Source organism: Ranitomeya variabilis, chromosome 4 (assembly GCF_051348905.1).
Source record: "Ranitomeya variabilis isolate aRanVar5 chromosome 4, aRanVar5.hap1, whole genome shotgun sequence".
Taxonomy (NCBI): domain Eukaryota; kingdom Metazoa; phylum Chordata; class Amphibia; order Anura; family Dendrobatidae; genus Ranitomeya; species Ranitomeya variabilis.
The window spans coordinates 140,387,537-140,413,075 of record NC_135235.1 but is presented as its reverse complement, the minus strand read 5'-3'; the positions used below and the strand labels follow the sequence as shown (position 1 = coordinate 140,413,075).

General features: G+C 42.7%; 1 protein-coding gene across 1 annotated transcript in view; it reads right to left on the bottom strand.

The window, feature by feature from the left end:
* Window positions 1-25,539, bottom strand: part of LOC143770062 (microsomal triglyceride transfer protein-like) — a 225,019-nt gene that overhangs the window by 87,281 nt on the left and 112,199 nt on the right. The window contains exons 4-5 of the mRNA XM_077259303.1: window positions 23,899-24,006; window positions 8,120-8,236 (exon numbers count right to left, since the gene is read on the bottom strand). Of these exons, the coding sequence (XP_077115418.1) occupies window positions 8,120-8,236; window positions 23,899-24,006 (225 nt within the window). The remainder of the gene's footprint in view (window positions 1-8,119; window positions 8,237-23,898; window positions 24,007-25,539) is intronic.

The window sequence follows — 25,539 nt, the reverse complement described above, 5'->3', positions numbered from 1 at the left end:
CAGAAGGGAAGGAGAGGAGTGACATTACACACATGTCAGCAGACTCCGCCCATAATTACTGCAGTGCTGTAATGTGAGCTAGTTGTACACTAGGTTTTTCTGAAATTTCAGCAGCTGCTCCCCCTAGTGTTTAAAAGTGGAAATTCCAAAACTTTTAAAATTATTTTTCATATTTTACTAAATTATAAACAAATGATAATATTTTTTAAGAAAATGTAAACATTAATTCTTTACATTTTTACAATTGCTGTAAAAAAAATTTTTTTGATGGCACCTTCCCTTTAAGGGTCACATCAAATAAACCACTTACTACTACATGTCATTCCAACACAAGGTAGCAATATATATTTATTATTAATCAGTGTCAGATCAGATCATATGACTAGTCATAGAGTATGTCACAAAAGTGAGTCCATCTCTCACATTTTTGGAAATATTAACAGTGTAAATTTGGTTTGTCCGCTAAATAACTCAACACACAGCCATTAATGTCTATACCGCTGGCAATAAATGTGAATACACCTCCATGTAAAAATGGCCAAATTGTGCCCAATCAGCCATTTTCCCTCCCCAGTGTCATTTGACTCATTAGCGTTACAAGGGCTCAGGTGTGAACAGGGAGCAGGTGTTTTAAATTTGGGCTCTTATACTGGTCACTGGAAGTTCAACATGGCACCTCATGGCAAAGGATTCTCTGAGGATCTGAAAGACTCCTTTAATAATCTTAATTAAACCATACTTACGACCTCACCTAATTCCACCGAAGCCCTCGTTCTCCTGTAATAAAACTATAATAATAAAACACCAATATACCATACTTGTCTGTTGTCCTGTCCCATGCCATAATCAATTTCTGGGGGATTAATAGTTTTCAACATGGACAGTGCCACGATGCGACCGTCCAGGCTGAGAACCACTAGTGACTGAACTGCTTCGAGCACAGCCTCAGTGACTAGCAGTGAAGTCATCGAGGTTACCTCCGGTCACTGAGTCTGCGTACCGAGCAGGGCTGAACTGTCATGACCTCAGCACTGTGGGAAAAAGTCAGTGATGAGGTCAATGCAGTTCAAGCTCAGTGACTTCACCACAGATCAAGGTGAGAAATCTCACAGTGATCTGCTGTGAAGCCACTGTGCTTTAACTGCATTGAACTGAGTGACTTTTTCCCATGGTGCTAGCAGTTCAGCACAGTTGCCTCAGTGACTGGACATAACCTCGTTGATGTCACCGCTTGTCACTGAGGCTCCATTCACAGTAGTTCATTCCCAAGTGGTTCTCAGCTTGGACGGTCGCACCTTGGCACCATCCAGGTTGAAAATTATTAATCCCCTGACAGAATGACAGACAGGTATGGAATATGGCTATTTCTTATTTTAGTTTTATTACAGGAGAGCAAGGGCTTCGGCGGAATTAGGCGTTAGGTGAATATAACTGTGTTTGTTATTTTTAAATAAAATGGAAATCTGTTTTTAGTCTTATTTCTAATAAAGGACTTTATTCTGGCTGTGTCTTTATTAACCATACAACTATATGATTAGCAATAGATAAGTGTCTTATAGACGCCTCTCCATTACTAATCCGTGGGCTTGATCTCACCTGACAATACAAAGGTGACATCAACCCCACAAATATGAACCCCACTTGCCACCGCTACAGGGCAAGTGGGATGAGATGGGCAAAGCGCCAGAATTGGAGCATCTAATAGATGTGCCTTTTCTAGTTAGTTGCAGGCTGCTATTTTTAGGCTGGGGGGGCAATATCAATGGTTCCTTACCAGTCTGGAAATAACAGCCTCCAGCTGTCTGCTTTAGCAAGGCTGGTTGTAAAAAATAGGGAGACCCCATGCCACTTTTTTTATTATTTATTTAAGTAATTAAAAATACGGCATGGGGACCTGTTGTGAATTCTGTTCTCGAACTCCCTCTGGTGGTTATGAATGGTACTTCGGTGAGTTCTGTCTATGGACTCCCTCTGGTGGCTGTGAGTGGAGCTGCTGGCTCTGAGGTTCCTTCCTCAGCTGACCTCGTTTAGTTCTAGGCTGCTGCTCTATTTAACTCCACTTAGATCGTTACTTGATGCCAGCTGTCAATGTTCTAGTACTGCTTCAGTTCTTTCTTGAATCTTTCAGATGACCTGTCTACTCCAGCAAAAGCTAAGTCCCTGCTAGCTTATTTGTTTACCACTGTTTTTCTTGTCCAGCTTGCTATTATGATTTTGCCCGGCTAGCTGGAAGCTCTGGGATGCAGAGTGGCACCTCCACGCCGTGAGTCGGTGCAGGGGTCTCTTTTGCACACTCTGCGTGGTTTTTTGGTAGTTTTTTTATGCTGACCGCAAAGATACCTTTTCTATCCTCAGTCTGTTTAGTTAAGTCTGGCCTCCTTTGCTGAAACCTATTTCATTCCTGTGTTTGTGACTTCCATCTTAACTCACAGTCAATATTTGTGGGGGGCTGCTTATTTCTTTGGGGAATTTCTCTGAGGCAAGTTAGGCTTTATTTTCTATCTTTAGGGGTAGTTAGCTCTTAGGCTGTGAAGAGGCGTCTAGGCAGAGTCAGGCACGCTCCACGGCTTTCTAGTTGTTGTGATAGGATTAGGGGTTGCGGTCAGCAGAGCTCCCACTTCCCAGAGCTTGTCCTGTATTACTAGTTTGCTCATCAGGTCATTCCTAGTGCTCCTAACCACCAGGTCGTCATAACAGGGACCCCTCTATTCTTGATAACCAACCTTGCTGAAGCTGACAGCTGAGGGTTGCAGCCCCCAGTTGTGAGTTTTGCTTAGCTGGTTCTAAAAAACACTGGGGAACACATACAGAGCTCCTACTCTCACTGTTATTAGCGGCAGCAAGTGCCAGCTGATGGGAGTCACTCTGGGGAGATCTCAAGAGTGCAGTTCAGTTTACAGGAACTGGAGGCTTTTTGCCAAGACAAGTGGACAGCTTTACTATCTGAGAATATAAAAAAACCTCATCCACAACTACCACAAAAGACTTCAAGCTGTCATTGATATTAGAGGGGGCAATACACGGTATTATGAAATGGGGTATGTAAACTTTTGATAAGGGTCATTTGGATGTTTTGGGTTGTCATTATGATTTAAAATAGAAAACACAGTAGTTGGACAATAAATGGCTTCACCCAACCACTAACAATGAGTGGAGAAAAAGTTTTGGTGTTATCATTCATGTTCTCTTTAAAAAAAATGCCAAGAAAGCAAAAATTCTGCCAGGATATGTAAACTTTTGAACACAACTGTACATAACCCTAAAACTAAATTACTATGCTACTTGTTAGGTACAAGAACAGAAAGTAATTTGCATCAGACCTCAGCGGTAGTGTTCTGGTATGTATGAATGATTAACTATTAAAAAAGTTGTATAACCTTAATCTTTTTAATTTTCCTCTTTAAAACACTGATGCTCCCACGGGCGAGTGGACCTGGGAGACCAACCCCTATACAGGGATTGTGAGGACCAGGCCCAAGGGAGTCAGATACCGCAACAGCTGTAACCAAGAGGGATGGCTCAGGAAGAAGGGATAACGGGACGGAACTCAGGTGTAGACAGACAGATCCGAACAAGAAGGTTGGAAGAACCAAATAAGCTAAACGGGTCAGGAAATGGGCCAGAAGCACGCATGGACTTGCACACGATAATCATGCGTAGCCAGAATGGTGGAGCCGCCTGATATACCCAGTGCTGCAGACTGATTGGGACGCAGGGGCTACTGGGAGGAAGCAGAGAGGGTTAAAATGAGTGAGAAGCATGCACCCGTGACCTATATGGAACAGAAACAGGCCAGGAAAATGAATGAGAAAGAGCACCACGCTGAAACCCCCTAGTGGCAGAATGAGAGGACGGAGGATCAGCGTGGCGCCTGGAGCGAGGAGAAGTAGGTGGGACAGGAAGTCCGGGGACAGCGGCGGCAGCAGCTGCAGCAAAGAAGTCGGCGGCAAGATGACTAGAGCGGCAGGGAGGAAGCCGAGCAGCGGACCCAGAAGCAGAGACAGCGGCAGGCCTGACCGCAATGGGAGAGGCGGCGCAACGCCTGGAGCAGTAAGTAAATACAGCAGAAGGAGCAGCAGCCATAACACGTATTCTCACTACTCTCTAAGCAAAATGGCTCATTAAAACATGCTTTAAAAGTTTTAAAAAATTAACTAAGGTAAAAATCAGATAACAATTATACTTTGCGTATGATTACCACTCTTACTCTTGTAATATTTCTTCATCATGTATACAAGATATTCATGATGAAGTAATATTACCACATTATTACGGTCATTGATACTAGTATGATTACTTTCTGCATCTTTACTAAAAAGGAAAGGCAATCCCCAAAAAGGCTCAAAAGAAGGTACTGCTTGAACATATCAGTCAGTTAATAGCTAAATTATGATTGCTTGTGCTGATATATTGCCATTTTTCTTCTCAGATGTGCCATTTATTTTTTCATAAATTGATATAAAAAGTGTAAAATATTGTAAAAGAAGGATTTATAAGCCAATATTAACTGATAGCTGTGGTTTACTTGAAATTCCAACCAGTTTCTAAAGTCAATGAACAGAGATAGTTCCCATAAAACATTTTAAAAAAAGAGATAAGACACTTGAGCCAGAGGAACATATTGGATGACTGCCTAGAATGTAGAAATTACGAAAATGCTGACGCAAGTACTGGACTTCACCTGTCAGCTTGCCCTGACCCTTGCTGGTAGACCACAGACCGTTCCAAACGTGAGGTATAGATAAGAATATAGAATGAGACCACCAACTTTTAGTTTAATTATAAAGAGATCTGTTAATCTTCAGTTTTAGCTTATCTAACCTTTCTAAAAAGTCCTTTAAGTGGGAATATCATAACAATAAATAGTAAATATCTGGGCCTTTTCAAAGTTGAATATACTTTAGGAGTATGTCCATCCATAATGCTTCTACGGTTATGTTTTTTTACTGGTACTTTTTTTTGTCTAAAAATGGTTTCCCGTTTAAAAAGGGGTGCAAAAAAATTGGAAAATATCACAGAGAAATCAATCCAAAAATGTTTTTACATTCTGTGTATTTGGCTTACTGGTGCAGTGACTACAGGGTGGAAATAAAGTTGTATTTTCCCTGCAGCTGCTTGTTTCCTGCCAGTCATTGGGGTGGTGCAGGCAGGATAAAGTCACAACTCATTACACCACTGCCCATGTGACATATGCAATCATAGTATGGAAATAAAACTTCTTTTTCCAGGTCATGTAAATAGCATGGTCCTCAACTTAGGAATGTTTGAACTACTTTACCTACCAGCCATTTAGAGATGTCAGAAGTTTTGAGGGGACAGATTCCCATTAACGGTCAGTAATTAATTTACTAAAAGTTTGTGTTTTGCCAGCACCTTGGTTTACTCTCTCCTTTTATGGCTGCTTGTTTTTTCCATAGCTCTTGCTGAATTTACCAGGTAACAGGGTGAACTCCTCAGACATCATCAACCTTGACCTTTTATGGCCATCTCACGCAGAGGCCAGGTGTTCTGATATCAAGTAGCATTGTCCACAATTGAATCAACTGTGTCAGGAGTTTGCCTTTACTCCACTAGGTTCAGCTCCAAATCAGGTGTTTACTATCTCCCCAGCTACTCCTCACTTCCAAACTACAAGCAGTGTTATTTTCAGGCTGAGTCCAGCTAAGGCTGGTTTCACACTTGCGTAGGGCAGAGCTGTGGAGGGCTGCGTAGTTCCTCCGTTAAGGCCCGCCCACTGCCACATCTCTTCCATTCAGCTCCACCTACGTCGGCATGTGTCCTGCGTACCTATCTTTAACATTGGGTATGCAGGCCATGCGAATGTATGCAGATGCCTCCGCATGCGTTGTTTTGACGCTGCACCGAACGCAACATGTTGCATTTTGTGGCAGTAGGCGCAGCGTCAAAACGATGCATGTGGAGGCATCTGCATACATTCGCATGGTCTGCGTACCCAATTTTAAAGATAGGTATGTAGGACGCATGCCGATGTAGGCGGAGCTGAATGGAAGAGGTGCAGCAGTGGGCAGATTTAACGGAGGAACTACGCAGCCCTCCGCAGCTCTGCCCTACACAAGTGTGAAACCAGCCTTAGTAAGTGTTACATAGTTATTAAGGTTGAAGGAAGACTTTAAGTCCATCTAGTTCAACCCATAGCCTAACATGCCCTAACATGTTGATCCAGGGGAAGGCAAAAAAAAACCATGTGGTAAGAGTAAGCTCCATCATGGGGAAAAAAATTCCTTCCTGACCCCACATACGGCAATCAGACTAGTTCCCTGGATCAACGCCTTATCAAGGAATCCAATATATATACCCTGTAATATTATACTTTTCCAGAAAGGTATCCAGTCCCCTCTTAAATTGAAGCAATGAGTCACTCATTACAACATCATAATGATGTCCATATCTACTATTCAGCAAGTTACCAACTTCTCACAACTGTTGTTGGTGCTGTTCCTGGCTAGCTTCTGCAATCAAGGAAATATATCTCTTCAAACAAGTTTCCAGTTTCCATATTCTTCCATGCAATACTGTGGTTAACTACTTCCTTGCTAAAAATCGCAGTTTGTATGAATTGCTGCTATTAACGATTGCCCTGCTGAAAAATACCAGATTGCAGATACATTTCTGTATTCTTGGAATTAAGTACATCCTTGCTGGAAGCTACCAGTTTCTTATACAGTTGCTGTTCTCGTATGTATCTGCACACCTGGTTCAGTTTCATGTGGGGCTACTTGCTCTGCTTGTTAGTCCGCAGTCCTGCATATTCCGTTTCTTTAGTCCTCAGTGACCTACCAAGCTGCTCTGCACATCTCCTGCATTCTGTACTGTTCATCCTCACCTACGTCTTAGGGTACCGTCACACAGTGGCATTTTCATCGCTACGATGGCACGATTCGTGACGTTCTAGCGATATAGTTACGATCTCGCAGTGTCTGACACGCAGCAGCGATCAGGGACCCTGCTGAGAATCGTACGTCGTAGCAGATCGTTTGAAACTTTCTTTCGCCGCTGGATCTCCCGCTGTCATCGCTGGATCGTTGTGTGTGACAGCGATCCAGCGATGCGTTCGCTTGTAACCAGGGTAAACATCGGGTTACTAAGCGCAGGGCCGCGCTTAGTAACCTGATGTTTACCGTGGTTACCAGTGTAAAAGTAAAACAAACAAACCGTACATACTCACCATCTGATGTCCGTCAGGTCCCTTGCCGTCTGCTTCCCGCTCTGACTGTCTGCCGGCCAGAAAGTGAGAGCAGAGCACAGCGGTGACGTCGCCGCTGTGATCTGCTTTCACTTTACGGCGGCACTCAGTCAGCGGGAAGCAGACGGCAAGGGACCTGACGGACATCAGATGGTGAGTATGTACGGTTTGTTTGTTTTACTTTTACACTGGTAACCACGGTAAACATCGGGTTACTAAGCGTGGCCCTGCGCTTAGTAACCCGATGTTTACCCTGGTTACCAGCGAACCTCGGCATCGTTGGTCGCTGGAGAGCGGTCTGTGTGACAGCTCCCCAGCGACCACACAGCGACTTACCAACGATCACGGCCAGGTCGTATCGCAGGTCGTGATCGTTGGTAAATCGTATAGTGAGACGGTACCCTTAGGGAATCCATCTTATCAGGTAAACCTTTTATAGTTTGGTATGCATATAATTTTTGAGAGCACCATGACTTTGGGTTTAAAAAATATAAGGACACGATTTCAAGCATTCAAATGGATAATAAAAATGGCTGATTTCTTGTAGAAAAAAATAACACAAATATTTAAAATTAGATGAGACAAGTTTCAATATTGGGAAGTGAATGAGCTGCAACATCACACACAACTTATGTGAAGGAGAGGCACTTTTATTGGAAGGAGGTAGCCATATTATTCTAATCTTGAACAATCCCTTTAATTTGTGTTACAGTCCAAGAAAGAAAAAAAAAATTTTTTCCCATAAATATTACTACACTTGTGCATGAGCTGTATCTGATAGTGCATATCAACCACATTTACTTAAATAACAATAAGCAACAACACAGCCTATAGGGAAAAATTACATTTTTTTTCTTTTTACCCGTTTAACTGCTGTAGCTTGTATAACAAATAACATAAATAACAAATTCTCACCTTATAATCTGATTCATGGCCAAATTGTGAGTTAATGCAGCTCTCAAAATCTTTTGTCTTGCTGATGAAATCTTTGGATGTGTTGTAAGTTACTTGACATCTCCCTGACACATCTTCCTAAAATATACAGAAATATTACATCATTTACTGTGTCTTGTGCCTGAATGGATTAGAGGGGAATACCTTTGTATTCATATATGCCTTTTTTATTGCAGTTTTGTTACAGTTTTTGCTTTGTAAAAAGAGCCAGCAGAAGCCTGCTCAAAAATGGCATACAGTGGCTTCATCCGCCTGGCTTTTTATTTTTTTGCTACATTACATGCTGTGTTTAAATATTTTTGTAATTCGATTTGTGTGTGAAGCATCAGCACTAATTAGTGTAAGTTGATAAAGTGAGAAAAATCTAGGCAGAAATAACATTTATGGGATCAAATAACTAAAAACTGGAATGCTCATGTATTCACCTCTTTTTCTATGAAGCCTCTAAAAATTTCTGGTGCAAGCAATTACCTGCACAAGTCACATGCTTAGTGTATGAAAGTGTTAGCAGCGGGTTAATCAGCGTGATGTCCACAACGAGCAACAGAGAATGTTCATTTATTAAGAACTAAGAACATTCAGCATACAACATGAGAACAGGATCAATCTGGTTTCTGAGAGAGAGATATGCTGTTACTTTCAGTTTTAATTCCACACACAAGAAAATGTGCTCACAGGGAAGGAGGAGGAGGAGCATCCTGTCTGTACATGAGGACTACTTTTTTTTTTTTTTTTTCAAACTTTGTTAACAGATGAACAATATGCATGCAGACATAAAAATCACATCATATTAAACAAACAATAGTTGTTGCAATACATACAGATCAATATGCATTAGGCTAACACCCCCACTCAACAACTACTTATTCTGTCAGTCCCATAGTGGTTCTCAATTCTTGGAACCTAGGTCGTGGCAATGATCCACTTTGTTCTTTCATGGGCGGGTAGTTTCTGCATTTCATCCCATGACTGTGGCTCTGACTCAGGTAGTGTCTTTACAACGTAGGATAAATGTTTAGCTGGTATTCCTTTGTTTAATCTTGATGACCGTCTGATTTCAGGTTCACTTAGGCCTTTTGTTGTTCCTTCAGTGGTTGAAGAGTCCAGCCAGACTTCTACATTCTTTTCTTCATTGTCTTGTAATTGTGACTGCGATTGTTCTTGTTGCTTCATCTGGACTACTGGCATAATGTCATAAAACTTGGGTTACACGAAGTTTTCATCAAACACTACATCTTTACTTATTGTGACCTTGTTTGTCTCTGGGTGTAGAATTCTATAACCTTTCTGGGTTTCACTGTAGCCTACCAGGATGCCTTCCTTGGCATGAGATTCCCACTTAGTTCATTTTTCTTTGGGAACATGTGCAAATGCTTTACTTCCGAAAATCCTTATGTGTTGTAGTTTTGGTTTTGTACCATTCCATTGCTCAAATGGAGTTTTCTCTGTCGCTTTACTTGGTAGTCTGTTCTGAAGATAACAAGCCATCATAATAGCTTCGCCCCAATATACTGTAGGCAAATTTGCATCAAATAACATACTCATTGCGCTTTCACAGAGTGTCCGGTTCCTTCTTTCTGCTACACCATTTTGCTCAGGGTTGTATGGTACAGTAGTTTGAAATATGATTCCATTTTTCTTTAAAATGCTCTGTGTTTCATTACTTGTATACTGAGTTCCATTATCTGCACGTAAAATTTTGGGCATTCTTCCAAACTTGTTATGTACTTCAGCTAGATATATTCCAAGTTTCTCTGGAACTTCATTTTTGCTGTGAAGTAAATAGACAACTGTATATCTTGAATTGTCATCAATAAATGTAAGAAAATATCTCTTCTTTCCAGGGGTCTGAGTACGCATTGGACCACAGATATCTGTGTGTACTAAATCTAGTGGTTGTTCTGTTCTTGTAGTACTTTTCTTAGGAAAGGCCTTTCTGGACATTTTCCCTTTGATACAGTTGGAACACTTCATTGTCTGATTACATGAATCAATTGTAATATTGTCAGCTAATTGTTCTTTAAATAACTTTCTTATTGCTTCTGGGTCTCTATGCGCAAGCCGCCTGTGCCATACATGAATACAGTTCTTGTGCAGTTCTTGCTTAGCTGTGCATACACACTCTTTACATTTCAACTGATACAGTTCATCTCTGATTTTTCCTTTTGCTAATGTGTGACCCTCTTTTGAGATGATGCAGCTATCTTCCTTAAATGTAACTTCATTACCCTGTTTTGTGAGCTTTTTCACAGATAACAGATTACTTTCAAGATTAGGCACATATAGTACATCTTTTACATGAATCCTTCTACTTTGAGTTGCAGAGATGTTACAATCAATATAACCGTCTCCTATGCCTTCTGAGTTCATGCACTGACCGTTCGCCATTATCACTTTCTCTGACTTACTTTGGTTAAGTTTAGTAAAGAAGTCTCTGTCATTGGTCATGTGACTGGTTGCACCAGAATCTATACACCACGCATGCTTTGATTTAAATGCACTGACTGATGTGAATGCAGCTTCAGTATTCACTGAATCATTGCTTTCAGATACAGTACTCTTAACTCTCTGTTGACTGTTTTGCTTTTTCAGCTGATTTATTTTAGCTTTCCAGACTCTGCATTCAGCCTTTAAATAACCTGGCTTCTTGCATACAAAACATTCACGTGTCTCTTTAGGGTGGTTTCTGCTGGTGGGCACACCCTGTGTTTGTAAAGCAGTTTCCTTGTTACATGTTTTGCTGCTCACATTTTCAGCTTTTCTCTTATATTCATCTACAAGCTTTCCTCTGACGTACTCCAATGTAAGCTCATCAACGGGGCGTGCATCTAATGCTGTTACAAGCGTATCATAGCTTTCTAGGAGACCACTAAGTAATAGTGCTGCTACATGGAAGTCCTTCATATCTTCCCCAATGCCCTGCAGGCGCTCTACAGTCTCTAGAGTATTTCTAATGTAGTTATTTCACCGAAAAAGAGACACTATATTTTCAGGTAATCAATGGCTGATAATAAAACTTAACTTTTAATAATAATGATAAAATACAAACAACAAACAACAATCACGACCTAAAAACATGTATGGCTGCAACCAAAGATACAGGGTGCTCAATCTCCCTGGAGGGCTTATCTAACTGGTCCCTACCTTACAGCAGAGGTTGGCACCCTAATAATCCTTCGCAATGGCGCCCCTGCTCAACGTAGGCTGCCCTATCTGTCCCTAGTCGGCCCTATCGTGCAGAAGATAGTACAATAACATGCAGCAGTCCATACACTACAGACAGCACAACAAAAATAATTTTAGAGCAAAAATTATATATATATATAGATAGTATGGTGTACCAATGAGTATCTAATCACTTTCTTATATATGTACACCATACAAAAAACAGGACCTGTGCTATTTAACACTTTAAAATTGCACATTAGAACCGGCCCATTCTGCAACTAAATAACCTGCACTGTACCTAAAGGATAAACAGCCTATTTGCGGGGGTTGGCGCCCTAGATACCTGCGCAGATGGCGCCCCCGCTCCAGTCGACTGTCCCTAAATGAGACCTATACCATATAACAAATTGATTAACTCAAAAAATACCAGGTAAAGTGCACAGCAGAATAAAGTGCAGAAAATAGTGCAATATTGCAATGTAAATACATAAAGAATGCTCAATACCAACTCACAAAATAATTCATATTAGCAAGCATGTTCAGCCCATAAGTATGTTTTAGCTCAATGAGCTAAAACATACTTATGGGCTGAACATGCTTGCTAATATGAATTATTTTGTGAGTTGGTATTGAGCATTCTTTATGTATTTACATTGCAATATTGCACTATTTTCTGCACTTTATTCTGCTGTGCACTTTACCTGGTATTTTTTGAGTTAATCAATTTGTTATATGGTATAGGTCTCATTTAGGGACAGTCGACTGGAGCGGGGGCGCCATCTGCGCAGGTATCTAGGGCGCCAACCCCCGCAAATAGGCTGTTTATCCTTTAGGTACAGTGCAGGTTATTTAGTTGCAGAATGGGCCGGTTCTAATGTGCAATTTTAAAGTGTTAAATAGCACAGGTCCTGTTTTTTGTATGGTGTACATATATAAGAAAGTGATTAGATACTCATTGGTACACCATACTATCTATATATATATATAATTTTTGCTCTAAAATTATTTTTGTTGTGCTGTCTGTAGTGTATGGACTGCTGCATGTTATTGTACTATCTTCTGCACGATAGGGCCGACTAGGGACAGATAGGGCAGCCTACGTTGAGCAGGGGCGCCATTGCGAAGGATTATTAGGGTGCCAACCTCTGCTGTAAGGTAGGGACCAGTTAGATAAGCCCTCCAGGGAGATTGAGCACCCTGTATCTTTGGTTGCAGCCATACATGTTTTTAGGTCGTGATTGTTGTTTGTTGTTTGTATTTTATCATTATTATTAAAAGTTAAGTTTTATTATCAGCCATTGATTACCTGAAAATATAGTGTCTCTTTTTCGGTGAAATAAGTTAGTATAAGACGCTGGTATCTGATTTTTTTCGGTGAAAAAAATATTTCTAATGTAGTCCTGCATGTCCTGGTCATTGTGCAGCTTAGACTGGTACAGCTTTCTCATTAGATAGAGTTTATTACTTAAATTTATTCTCTCATGTACTTTCTGCAGCTGCTCCCACATTTCCTTTGCAGATTCACACTTGCACACAAGCACAATCTGATCATCCTCTATACTGAGTGATATGGTGCTCTGTGCTTTCTGATCCATTTCTAGCCATTCCTGTGGTACTGGGTCAGGCTTAGGGTCCTGAGTGTATTTCCACGTACCTTCTCTTATCAGCAGCATCTTCACCTTGAATTTCCAGGATTGGTAGTTCTGGTTATTCAGGCTTGGCACTGTAAACTTTGTTGAGTTGCTGCTGGCGGCCATTTTACTTCTTCTCAGTTTGCTGTTGTCTTTCTATCTCTGTGCTCCGCAGGTTTGGGATTGCCTTGACTTCTGGGCCGATAACCTGTTAGCAGCGGGTTAATCAGCGTGATGTCCACAACGAGCAACAGAGAATGTTCATTTATTAAGAACTAAGAACATTCAGCATACAACATGAGAACAGGATCAATCTGGTTTCTGAGAGAGAGATCTGCTGTTACTTTCAGTTTTAATTCCACACACAAGAAAATGTGCTCACAGGGAAGGAGGAGGAGGAACATCCTGTCTGTACATGAGGACTCCCTTTTTTTTTTAAACTTTGTTAACAGATGAACAATATGCATGCAGACAAAAAAATCACATCATATTAAACAAACAATAGTTGTTGCAATACATACAGATCAATATGCATTAGGCTAACAGAAAGTCCATCTGTGTGCAATCTAAGCATCACAAGGCCTGTCAGTATATACACTTTACCTTTCCTGAAAGGCGACAGAGGCTGCAGCACCATTAATAATAGGCATCAAAAACCAAACAACACCATGAAGACCAAGGAGATCTCCAAACAAATAAGGGACAAAGTTGTTGAGAAGGACAAGTCAGGGTTGGGTTATAAAAAACTATCCCAATCTCTGATGATCCCCTGGTGCACCATCAAATCCATTATCATCAAATGGAAAGAATATGGCACCACAACAAACCTGCCAAGATAGGGCTGCCCACCAAAACTCTCAGCCTGGGCAAGGAGGGCATTAATCAGCCAACAGACTATTTAGTGCAGATGCATCACACACAAATCGGATTACAAAACTATTTAAACACAGGTTTGTAATGTAACAAAGTATGTAAAAAGTCAAGGGGGTGAATACTTTCACAAGTCGCTGTATCTGTTAGAAAGTTACAATGATAATGGAAAACTGAGAGCTGATATATGCTGCCTGATCCACTCATCAGACACGGCCATGTATGTTTGACTTGAGAAAAAAACATAATGTAAAAGTATCTGGGGACTGAGCAGCACAGGTAACTAATCAGACAGGTGGGTCCTCGGCGTCTTCTCCCCACCAGCTCTTCTGGTCTTTCCCTACACACATACACAGGGAGAGACCTGTCACTCAAGGAGAGCGGGTGAGAAAAGGCTGCCAGACCCGCCTGTCTGACTATTCTCCCGGAGCTTTGTCCCCAGTGGGTTTTAAACTACATTTTTCTGTAAAACACCTCAGCCGTTCAGAATAAAATATACATGGCTGGAATCATACAGCCTATGTTTGATACATGTAGCCTGTCAGGTTTCCTTTAAAGGCATGTTCACACACAGGAGTATGGCAGATCGCTGCACAATAAGTTTGTATATTTGCAGTATCTGAAGATTGTCCAAAAGTCTATTGACATACTTCCAATACTTCCTATAGTTTCTCATGTGAGATGTACTATGCAGACAGTTTGCAGTATCACCTAATTCATAATAATAGTTTTCATTCATAATATTAAAGATAGCAGAACACTTCGCAAAGTTTAAGATTTTTTTTCCAGTTTTGATAGCAAATAAGTATTTTTGAGGAATATTTTTTAACCACGTGGTCAATTTTAGTTTTTGCTCTTTTTTTTCTACACTTCTTCCAAGTCATAATTTTTCATTTTTTTGCATCCAAATAGCCTTACGAAGGCTTGTTTTTTTTTTGCGGGATGAGTTGTAGTTCTTTTACCGTGTGATATATGGATAATGGAAAGAAAAGTGGTTGAGAAATGCAATTTTGTCATTTATTTGGGGCTTTTGTTTTTACAGCATTCAGCGTGACATAAAATGACCTGTCAATATGACCTGTCGAGAAAAAGCATGTGTATTTTTGTATTTCAGTGGTAAAAGACAGTTCAGAACTTTGTAAAAAATAAAAAAAAATTGGATTTCTGCCATCATTTTCTCAGACCACATCTTTTTATTTTGTCTGTCAGTAGAGCAGTATGAGGGCTTGTCTTTTAGATTTTCGAGCTGTCATTTTGTTTTTGCAGCTCTTGGTGTGGGGCAGTTATTAAAAAACTGAAAATCTGGTGTTTTCATTGTTTTCTTGCTTTACTGCTTTAACCATAACTTTATCTATAGATAAATGTCCAGAATAACTCAGCACTCAGATATTTGTGGAAAGAGAATTCGATTTATTTAATGTCCAGACATAGAACTGATTAGTTGAACGTTTTCGGTCCAAGATGGACCTTCCTCAGAACAGTTCGATGTTATCTGGAGTACTAGGATAATACTTATGGCCAGGCGGGGAATCCCTTCGATATTTTGAGTGGTCCCCAATGTTGTGTGCAGGATGGTGACCCGGGGCAGGTGGCGTACTATGTCACCAGGAGATACGGTGGTCCGCCTCCCTAGGCGACATAGAACGCCACCAGCGCTGGAGCACTATAACGTGCGGACCACCGTATCTCCTGGCGACATAGTACGCCACCTGCCCCGGGTCACCATCCTGCACACAACATTGGGGACCACTCAAAATATCGGAGGTATTCCCCGCCTGGCCATAAGTATTATCCTGATACTCCAGATAACATCGAACTGTTCTGAGGAAGGTCCATCTTGGACCGAAAACGTTCAACTAATCAGTTCTATGCCTGGACATTAAATAAATTGAATTTTTTTTCCACAAATATCTGAGTGCCGAGTTATTCTGGACATTTGTGTTTAAGGGTGGGATACCCTACTTGAGCACCAACAACTACTACTCCACAGAGTGCCGTGTTTATTTATTACATTTATCTATAGATAAATCAGACTTTTTGCGGATGGACCACTATCAAATATATTTAGGCTTTATTTCTTTATTTGGAAAGGAGGGTGTTTCAATCCTTTATTTTTTTATTAATTTTCAAAGCTATTTTAACCCCTTCATGACCCAGCCTATTTTGGCCTTAATGACCTTGCCATTTTTTGCAATTCTGACCAGTGTCCTTTTATGAGGTAATAACTCAGGAACGCTTCAACGGATCCTTGCGGTTCTGAGATTGTTTTTTCGTGACATATTGGGCTTCATGTTAGTGGTAAATTTAGGTCGATAATTTCTGAGTTTATTTGTGAAAAAAATGGAAATTTGGCGAAAATTTTGAAAATTTTGCAATTTTCACATTTTGAATTTTTATTCTGTTAAACCAGAGAGTTATGTGACACAAAATAGTTAATAAATAACATTTCCCACATGTCTACTTTACATCAGCACAATTTTGGAAAGAATTTTTTTTTTGCTAGGAAGTTATAAGGGTTAAAATTTGACCAGTGATTTCTCATTTTTACAACAAAATTTACAAAACCATTTTTTTAGGGACCACCTCACATTTGAAGTCAGTTTGAGGGTTCTATATGGCTGAAAATACCCAAAAGTGACACCATTCTAAAAACTGCACCCCTCAAGGTGCTCAAAACCACATTCAAGAAGTTTATTAACCCTTCAGGTGTTTCACAGCAGCAGAAGCAACAAGGAGGGGAAAAATTAACATTTAACTTTTTAGTCACAAAAATGATCTTTTCGCAACAATTTTTTTATTTTCCCAAGGGTAAAAGGAGAAACTGGACCACGAATGTTGTTGTCCAATTTGTCCTGAGTACGCTGATACCTCATATGTGGGGGTAAACCACTGTTTGGGCGCACGGCAGGGCTCGGAAGGGAAGGAGCGCCATTTGACTTTTTGAATGAAAAATTATCTCCATCGTTAGCGGACACCATGTCAGGTTTGGAGAGCCCCTGTGTGCCTAAACATTGGAGCTCCCCCACAAGTGACCCCATTTTGGAAACTAGACCCCCCAAGGAACTTATCTAGATGCATAGTGAGCACTTTAAACCCTCAGGTGCTTCACAAATTGATCCGTAAAAATGAAAAAGACCTTTTTTTCACACAAAATTTCTTTTAGCCTCAATTTTTTCATTTTCACATGTGCAACAGGATAAAATGGATCCTAAAATTTGTTGGGCAATTTCTCCTGAGTACGCCGATACCTCATATGTGGGGGTAAACCACTGTTTGGGTGCACGGCAAGGCTTGGAAGGGAAGGTGCGCCATTTGACTTTTTGAATGGAAAATTAGCTCCAATCGTTAGTGGACACCATGTTGCGTTCGGAGAGCCCCTGTGTGCCTAAACATTGGAGCTCCCCTACAAGTGACCCCATTTTGGAAACTAGACCCCCCAAGGAACTAATCTAGATGTATAGTGAGCACTTAAAACCCCCAGGTGCTTCACAGAAGTTTATAACGCAGAGCCATGAAAATAAAAAAATATTTTTCTTTCCTCAAAAATGATTTTTAGCCCGGAGTTTTTTATTTTCCCAATGATAATAGGAGAAATTGGACCCCAAATGTTGTTGTCCAGTTTGTCCTGAGTACGATGATACCCCATATGTGGGGGTAAACCACTGTTTGGGCGCACGGCAGGGCTCGGAAGGGAAGGCACGCCATTTGGCTTTTTGAATGGAAAATTAGCTTCAATCATTAGCGGACACCATGTCGCGTTTGGAGAGCCCCTGTGTGCCTAAACATTGGAGCTCCCGCACAAGTGACCCAATTTCGGAAACTAGACCTCCCAAGGAACTAATCTAGATGTGTGGTGAGCACTTTCAACCCTCAAGTGCTTCACAGAAGTTTATAACGCAGAGCCATGAAAATAAAAAATTATTTTTCTTTCCACAAAAATGATTTTTTAACCCACAATTTTTTATTTTCCCAAGGGTAACAGGAGAAATTGGACCCCAAAAGTTGTTGTGCAGTTTCTCCTGAGTACGCTGATACCCCATATGTGGGGGTAAACCACTGTTTTGGCACACGTCGGGGAGCGGAAGGGAAGTAGTGACATTTTGAAATGCAGACTTTAATGGAATGCTCTGCGGGCGTCACATTGCGTTTGCAGAGCCCCTGATGTGCCTAAACAGTAGGAACTCCCCACAATTGACCCCACTTTGGAAACTAGACCCCCAAGGAAACTTATCTAGATGTGTGGTGAGCACTTTGAACCCCCAAGTGCTTCACAGAAGTTTATAACGCAGAGCCGTGAAAATAAAAAATGTGTTTTCTTTCCTCAAAAATATTTTTTTAGCCCAGAATTTTTTAATTTTCCCTAGGGTAACAGGAAAAATTTGACCCCAAAAGTTGTTGTCCAGTTTCTCCTGAGTACTCTGATACCCCATATGTGGGGGTAAACCACTGTTTGGGCACATGGCGGGGCTCGGAAGGGAAGTAGTGACGATTTGGAATGCAGACTTTGATGGAATGGTCTGCGGGAATCATGTTACGTTTGCAGAGCCCCTGATGTGCCTAAACAGTAGAAACCCCCCACAAGTGACCCCATTTTGGAAACTAGACCCCCCAAGGAACTTATCTAGATGTGTGGTGAGCACGTTCAACCCCCAAGTGCTTCACAGAAGTTTACAACGCAGAGCCGTGAAAATAAAAAATAATTTTTCTTTCCTCAAAATTATGTTTTAGCAAGCAATTGTTTATTTTCACAAGGGTAACAGGAAAAATTGGACCCCAATATTTGTTGCCCAGTTTGTTGTGAGTACGCTGATACCTCACATGTGGGGGTAAACCACTGTTTGGGCGCACGTCAGGGCTCGGAAGGGAAGTAGTGACATTTGAAATGCAGACTTTGATGGAATGGTCTGCGGGCGTCACATTGCATTTGCAGAGCCCCTGATGTGCCTAAACAGTAGAAACACCCCACAAGTGACCCCATTTTGGAAACTAGACCCCAAAAGGATCTTATCTAGATGTGTGGTGAGCACTTTCAACCCCCAAGTGTTTCACATAAGTTTATAACGTAGAGCCGTGAAAATAAAAAATAATTGTTCTTTCCTCAAAATTATGTTTTAGCAAGTAATTTTTTATTTTTGCAAGGGTAACAGGAGAAATTGGACCCCAATAGTTGTTGCCCAGTTTGTCCTGAGTACGCTGGTATCCCATATGTGGGGGTAAACCACTGTTTGGGCGCACGTCGGGGCTTGGAAGGGAGGGCGCACCATTTGACTTTTTGAACGCAAGATTGGCTGGAATCAATGGTGGCGCCATGTTGCGTTTGGAGACCCCTGATGTGCCTAAACAGTGGAAACCCCTCAATTCTAACTTCAACACTAACCCCAACACACCCCTAACCCTAATCCCAACTGTAGCCATAACCCTAATCACAACCCTAACCCCAACACACCCCTAACCACAACCCTAACCCCAACACACCCGTAACCCTAAATCCAACCCTAATCCCAACCCTACCCACAACTGTAACCCCAACACAACCCTAACCCTATCCTTAACCCTAACCACAAGCCTAATCTTAACCCTATTTCCAACCCTAGCCCTAATTCCAACCCTAAGGGTACCGTCTCACATAACGATTTACCAACGATCACGACCAGCGATACGACCTGGCCGTGATCGTTGGAAAGTCATTGTGTGGTCGCTGGGGAGCTGTCACACAGACCGCTCTCCAGCGACCAACGATGCCAAGGTCCCGGGTAACCAGGGTAAACATCGGGTTACTAAGCGCAGGGCCGCGCTTAGTAACCCGATGTTTACCGTGGTTACCAGCGTAAAAGTAAAAAAAAAAAACGTACATACTCACATTTCGGTGTCCTTCAGGTCCTTTGCCGTCTGCTTCCCGCTCTGACTGAGTGCCGCCGTACAGTGAGAGCAGAGCGCAGCGGTGACGTCACTGCTGTGCTCTCACTTTCCGGCCGGCAGTCAGAGCGGGAAGCAGACGGCAAGGGACCTGAAGGACACCGAAATGTGAGTATGTACGTTTTTTGGTTTTTTTTACTTTTACGCTGGTAACCACGGTAAACATCGGGTTACTAAGCGCGGCCCTGCGCTTAGTAACCCGATGTTTACCCTGGTTACAAGTGAACGCATCGCTGGATAGCTGTCACACACAACGATCCAGCGATGACAGCGGGAGATCCAGCGATGAAAGAAAGTTCCAAACGATCTGCTACGACGTACGATTCTCAGCAGGGTCCCTGATCGCTGCTGCGTGTCAGACACAGCAATATCGTATGGATATCGCTGGAACGTCACGGATCGTACCGTCGTAGCGATCAAAGTGCCACTGTGAGACGGTACCCTAACTCTAATTCCAACCCTAACACTAAGGCTATGTGCCCACTTTGCGGATTCGTGTGAGATTTTTCCGCACCATTTTTGAAAAATCCGCAGGTAAAAGGCACTGCGTTTTACCTACGGATTTACAGCGGATTTCCAGTGTTTTTTGTGCGGATTTCACCTGCGGATTCCTACTGAGGAACAGGTGTAAAACGCTGCGGAATCCGCACAAAATTGACATGCTGCGGAAAATACACAGCGTTTCCGCACGGTATTTTCCGCACCATGGGCACAGCGGACTTGGTTTTCCATAGGTGTACATGGTACTGTAAACCTGATGGAAAACTGCTACGAATTCGCAGCGGCCAATCCGCTGCAGATCCGCGGCCGATCCGCTGCGGATCCGCGGCCAATCCGCTGCGGATCCGCGGCAATCCGCTGCGGATTCGCAGCCAAATCCGCACTGTGTGCACATGCCCTAACCCTACCCCTAACCCTACCCCTAATTCTAACCCTAATTCTAACCCTAGTTCTAACCCTAACCCTAGCAGAAAAAAAATATATATATATTTTATTTATTTTTATTATTGTCCCTATGGGGGTGATAAAGGGGGGTCATTTACTATTTTTTTTATTTTGATCACTGTGATAGGCTATATCGCAGTGATCAAAATACATCTGAAACGAATCTGCCAGCTGGCAGATTCGGCGGGCGCAGTGCGCATGCGCCCGCCATATTGGAAGATGGCGGCGCCCACGGAGAAGCCGGACGGACACCGAGAGGCCCGGAAAGTATGTAGGGGGGTGATCGGATCACGGGGGGGGGGGGGGACCGGAGCACAGGGAGGGGGCACCGGAGCACGGGGGGAGCGGACAGGAGGACGGAGGAGCGGACAGGACGACTTAGGGGGGCGGACCACGTAACGGAGCACTGGGGGGGCGATCGGTGGGGTGGGGTGGGGGCAGATTAGGTTTTCCAGCCATGGCCGATGATATTGCAGCATCGGCCATGGCTGGATTGTAATATTTCACCGTTTTTTGGGGTGAAATATTACAAATCGCTCTGATTGGCAGTTTCACTTTCAACAGCCAATCAGAGCGATCGTAGCCACGAGGGGGTGAAGCCTCCCCCCCTGGGCTGAAGCACCACTCCCCCTGTTCCTGCAGATCGGGTGAAATTGGAGTTAACCCTTTCACCCGATCTGCAGGAGCGCGATCCCTCCATGACGCATACGCTGCGTCACAGGTCGGATTGGCACCGACTTTCATGACGCAGCGTATGCGTCAAAGATCGGGAAGGGGTTAATAATTTTTACTATTATTTTTATCCCCCCCTTCGGGGACATGAATCTACAATAGTTTGATCATTTTTACTATATACTGAAATACTGTACTGAATTCCTATGAACCCCAAGCTATGGTTGGTACCATAGGAGTCCAAAAATGGCCTTTAGTAGGCCCCTGGCTATTGGTACAACTCATCGGCATGACACAATCGTATTTGATGGGGGCCAATGGAAACCAGAAAGAGTGCTAAAGAGAGACTGCAATACTTAAATGCCATTGCAATAAATTGAAAGACGTGGATAAACAATAGCAATCGAAGCTGTCTCTGATTGCTGATGTTACAGCCAGTTGCAGTCTGTATAACACAGTCGGCACCTGCCATGGATTGTTACATAGACATGCACTCGACGTGTTCTGCACATGAACGCCGCATGTCAGGAAGTGGTTAAACATTTACTTATGTTTATATATTTTACAGAGTAATTCAGAAGTTTTCATACAGCATGTACACTCACTGGCCACTTTATTAGGTACACCTGTCCAACTTCTTGTTAACACTTAATTTCTAATCAGCCAATCACATGGCGGCAACTCAGTGCATTTAGGCATGTAGACATGGTCAAGACAATCTCCTGCAGTTCAAACCGAGCATCAGTATGGGGAAGAAAGGTGATTTGAGTGCCTTTGAACGTGGCATGGTTGTTGGTGCCAGAAGGGCTGGTCTGAGTATTTCAGAAACTGCTGATCTACTGGGATTTTCACGCACAACCATCTCTAGGGTTTACTGAGAATGGTCCGAAAAAGAAAAAAAATCCAGTGAGCGGCAGTTCTGTGGGCGGAAATGCCTTGTTGATGCCAGAGGTCAGAGGAGAATGGGCAGACTGGTTCGAGCTGATAGAAAGGCAACAGTGACTCAAATCGCCACCCGTTACAACCAAGGTAGGCCTAAGAGCATCTCTGAACGCACAGTGCGTCGAACTTTGAGGCAGATGGGCTACAGCAGCAGAAGACCACACCGGGTACCACTCCTTTCAGCTAAGAACAGGAAACTGAGGCTACAATTTGTACAAGCTCATCGAAATTGGACAGTAGAAGATTGGAAAAACGTTGCTTGGTCTGATGAGTCTCGATTTCTGCTGCGACATTCGGATGGTAGGGTCAGAATTTGGCGTAAACAACATGAAAGCATGGATCCATCCTGCCTTGTATGGAGCATCTTTGGGATGTGCAGCCGACAAATCTGCGGCAACTGTGTGATGCCATCATGTCAATATGGACCAAAATCTCTGAGGAATGCTTCCAGCACCTTGTTGAATCTATGCCACGAAGAATTGAGGCAGATCTGAAGGCAAAAGGGGGTCCAACCCGTTACTAGCATGGTGTACCTAATAAAGTGGCCGGTGAATGTATATCACCGCAGACATTATAGTTGCCGGTTATGGACTGGTTGCTGTAGTCTGCAGACCTCAGCCCACATTTTTTTCTTGTGGGGCACATAAAGCACACAGGGACAAAATACAATATGTAAATCATCCAAACAGTGGTTTCACAGACAGAATATTTTTGAGAAATGCCAATAGGTTTATAGCATTTTATGCCAGAAATGAATCCAACAGGAAGGAGACATTCAGTGTAAGCAGTGGCGGACACAGACAGAAGAGGCTCCTGTGTATGAACAATGTATGGGCCTTTTGCAGTCCAATAGCTCATGATCATGCACAATTCCATCTGCTTTGCAGGTGGCAGTGGCCTCCTTACCCCTTAGGCCCTTGCACCAATGATATATTCTCCCCTGTATATAAGGGTATGTGTCCATGGGCCGGATTACATTCGGATTAGCTGAGGATTGAACGCTGCTTACAGCAGCAGCATTCAACCTGCAGCGTCTAGATGCTACAGCATAGTGGAGGGGATTTTATGAATCCGGTAGCCCTGCGTTTACGGACATGCGGTACATCTTTTTAGAACGAAGCATGTCTGTGTCCCTTGCGGCGACGCTCCGTCGTCACAAGGTAAATAACAGGGTCCTATGTACAGGGTGCGGCGATTCCGGATGTGTGCAATGAACACATCCGGAATCACCGCGCGTACAGAATGGGGCAGCGCTTTGCGCAGAGCGGGTTTTCTGCTCTGTCCAAAGCGCCGACAATCTGGACCATGGACACTCACCCTTAGGGTATGTGCTTCAGGCTTTGGTTGAAAAAACTGAAGAGTAGTGTAAGCCTGAGTGTGAAACAAACAGTATACAATGACACACAAGCAGAACACCTGATGTGATGATGGGTTGATACCAGGATAGGGGGAGGCAGATCCATATTTGGGTTTAAGGAAATAAAAATCATTATAGGATGTTATATGAATAAACTAAATGATCCCCAAACATTCCCTTCAAGTATTGGGGCAAACAAATCACCCCTTATTAGCTGAAGGCTTTTTATAGCCACTTACCTCTAAATGAGTTCCAGAAAGTGGTTGAAATTGAAACAGAGCGATAAGTCCCCTCTTTATATCAAGCACTTGACTGTCGTTTTCACATGTACTGTACAAGCCTATAACCTGGAAAGTAAGCATTGAAGTAGGATAAATGTAGTGCCGGACGGTAATTGATCTTAGTAAGTCTGCAAACATACGAGCATTCTAATTCTCTGGCCAGACACCTCCACAATCTATGGAAGTGACTGGGTCCATATGCAGCTCCATGACTCCATCATTACCACAGATGGCGGCTGAAGCATTGAAGCTATCAAATAAAATTGATGAGATTAATGCATGCTCAAGTGCACCAGCACATTGATTGGTCAGTGTGTTGTCCATTTTTCCTGCATGCTGGCTGAAAATACATTCATGTGAATGTAGCCGTAAGTGCTTTATGTACAGATATGTTATTTTAAAGGTTGCTGTTTTTCCCATAAAATTTGCAGATAGCGATAATACAAGAGAATATTAGAAAGTTTACATCTTATTTGATTCTTTCTACCCTTATGAGCCACTTCATCCCTTTCCATCTCTAAACTTGGTAAGGTGTCAGTTTACACCTTCTATTATACTCTATGGACAGGTGAGGTGGGAGGAGGAATGAGGAGCAGAGTGAGAACTAAGGCAGCTGAAGATAAAGAAAGATCAAGTTGAGCTTTCAAACAAGTCTTTTACCTGACATGATTGTTGCGTTCAGTTTTTCACTGCTCTGTATTATTGTAAAATTTCTTCTATGACCAACAAAATAGCCCATGAGAGGAGTCCCCACAACATAGGTCCCAGCAATGAGAATCGCCTTATCGTGGCAGCCGGGTACACATGCATAGGCCAATTTACACGCTAAGTATTCCCAATTTTTCATATTTTTTACTGCAGTAATGCAATTCAAATTTCATATATTTCATGTTTTCATGCTACAGGGTGCTACTTTATTTTGTTGGTTATATATAGAGATGGGCTACTCTTAGTAAGCACCTGTGCCCACCTGATTTCTGTTTGGATGTGATTGTCAGTCTTTAGATATTTATATTAGTTTCTTCTTTGGCTCCGTTGCTTTTGTCTGTGTGCTAGCTAATAGATGAAGAGAAAGCATACCTCTCTGTGTGCTGTGCTGTGTATTGGAGACATCATAGCAGCTAGTCTACTCTCACCAGCTCAGAATCAATTGCAATTAAGAGATGGCGCCTGTAGTGGGGAGAACTGATGAAATACAACTTATTTAGTGGCCCAAAACAGTGTTATTTCTCATGCACACTGAAAATCAGCTTGCTTGAATATATAGTTACCCTTTAACAGGGCCGGCCTTTGCCCTGTGCGACCTGTGCGGCCGCACAGGGCGCCAAGCAGTGGCGTAGGAAGGGGGGCGCAATGCGGGGGGCGGCACAATGCGGGGGGCGGGTCGCCGGCGGCGCAGAATTTACCTGTTCGCATGTCGGCTTCAGAAAAATGGCCGCCGCGATCTCCATCTGCGCATGCGCGGCATCCCGCGGCCATTTTCCTGAAGCCCCAGGCAGCAGAGCACTCCACCTGCGCACGCGCGGCCTCAGGAAGATGGCCGCCCCCACCGATAACCAGACAGAGCAGGATCGCGGTCAGGTAAGCAGAACTTGTTTT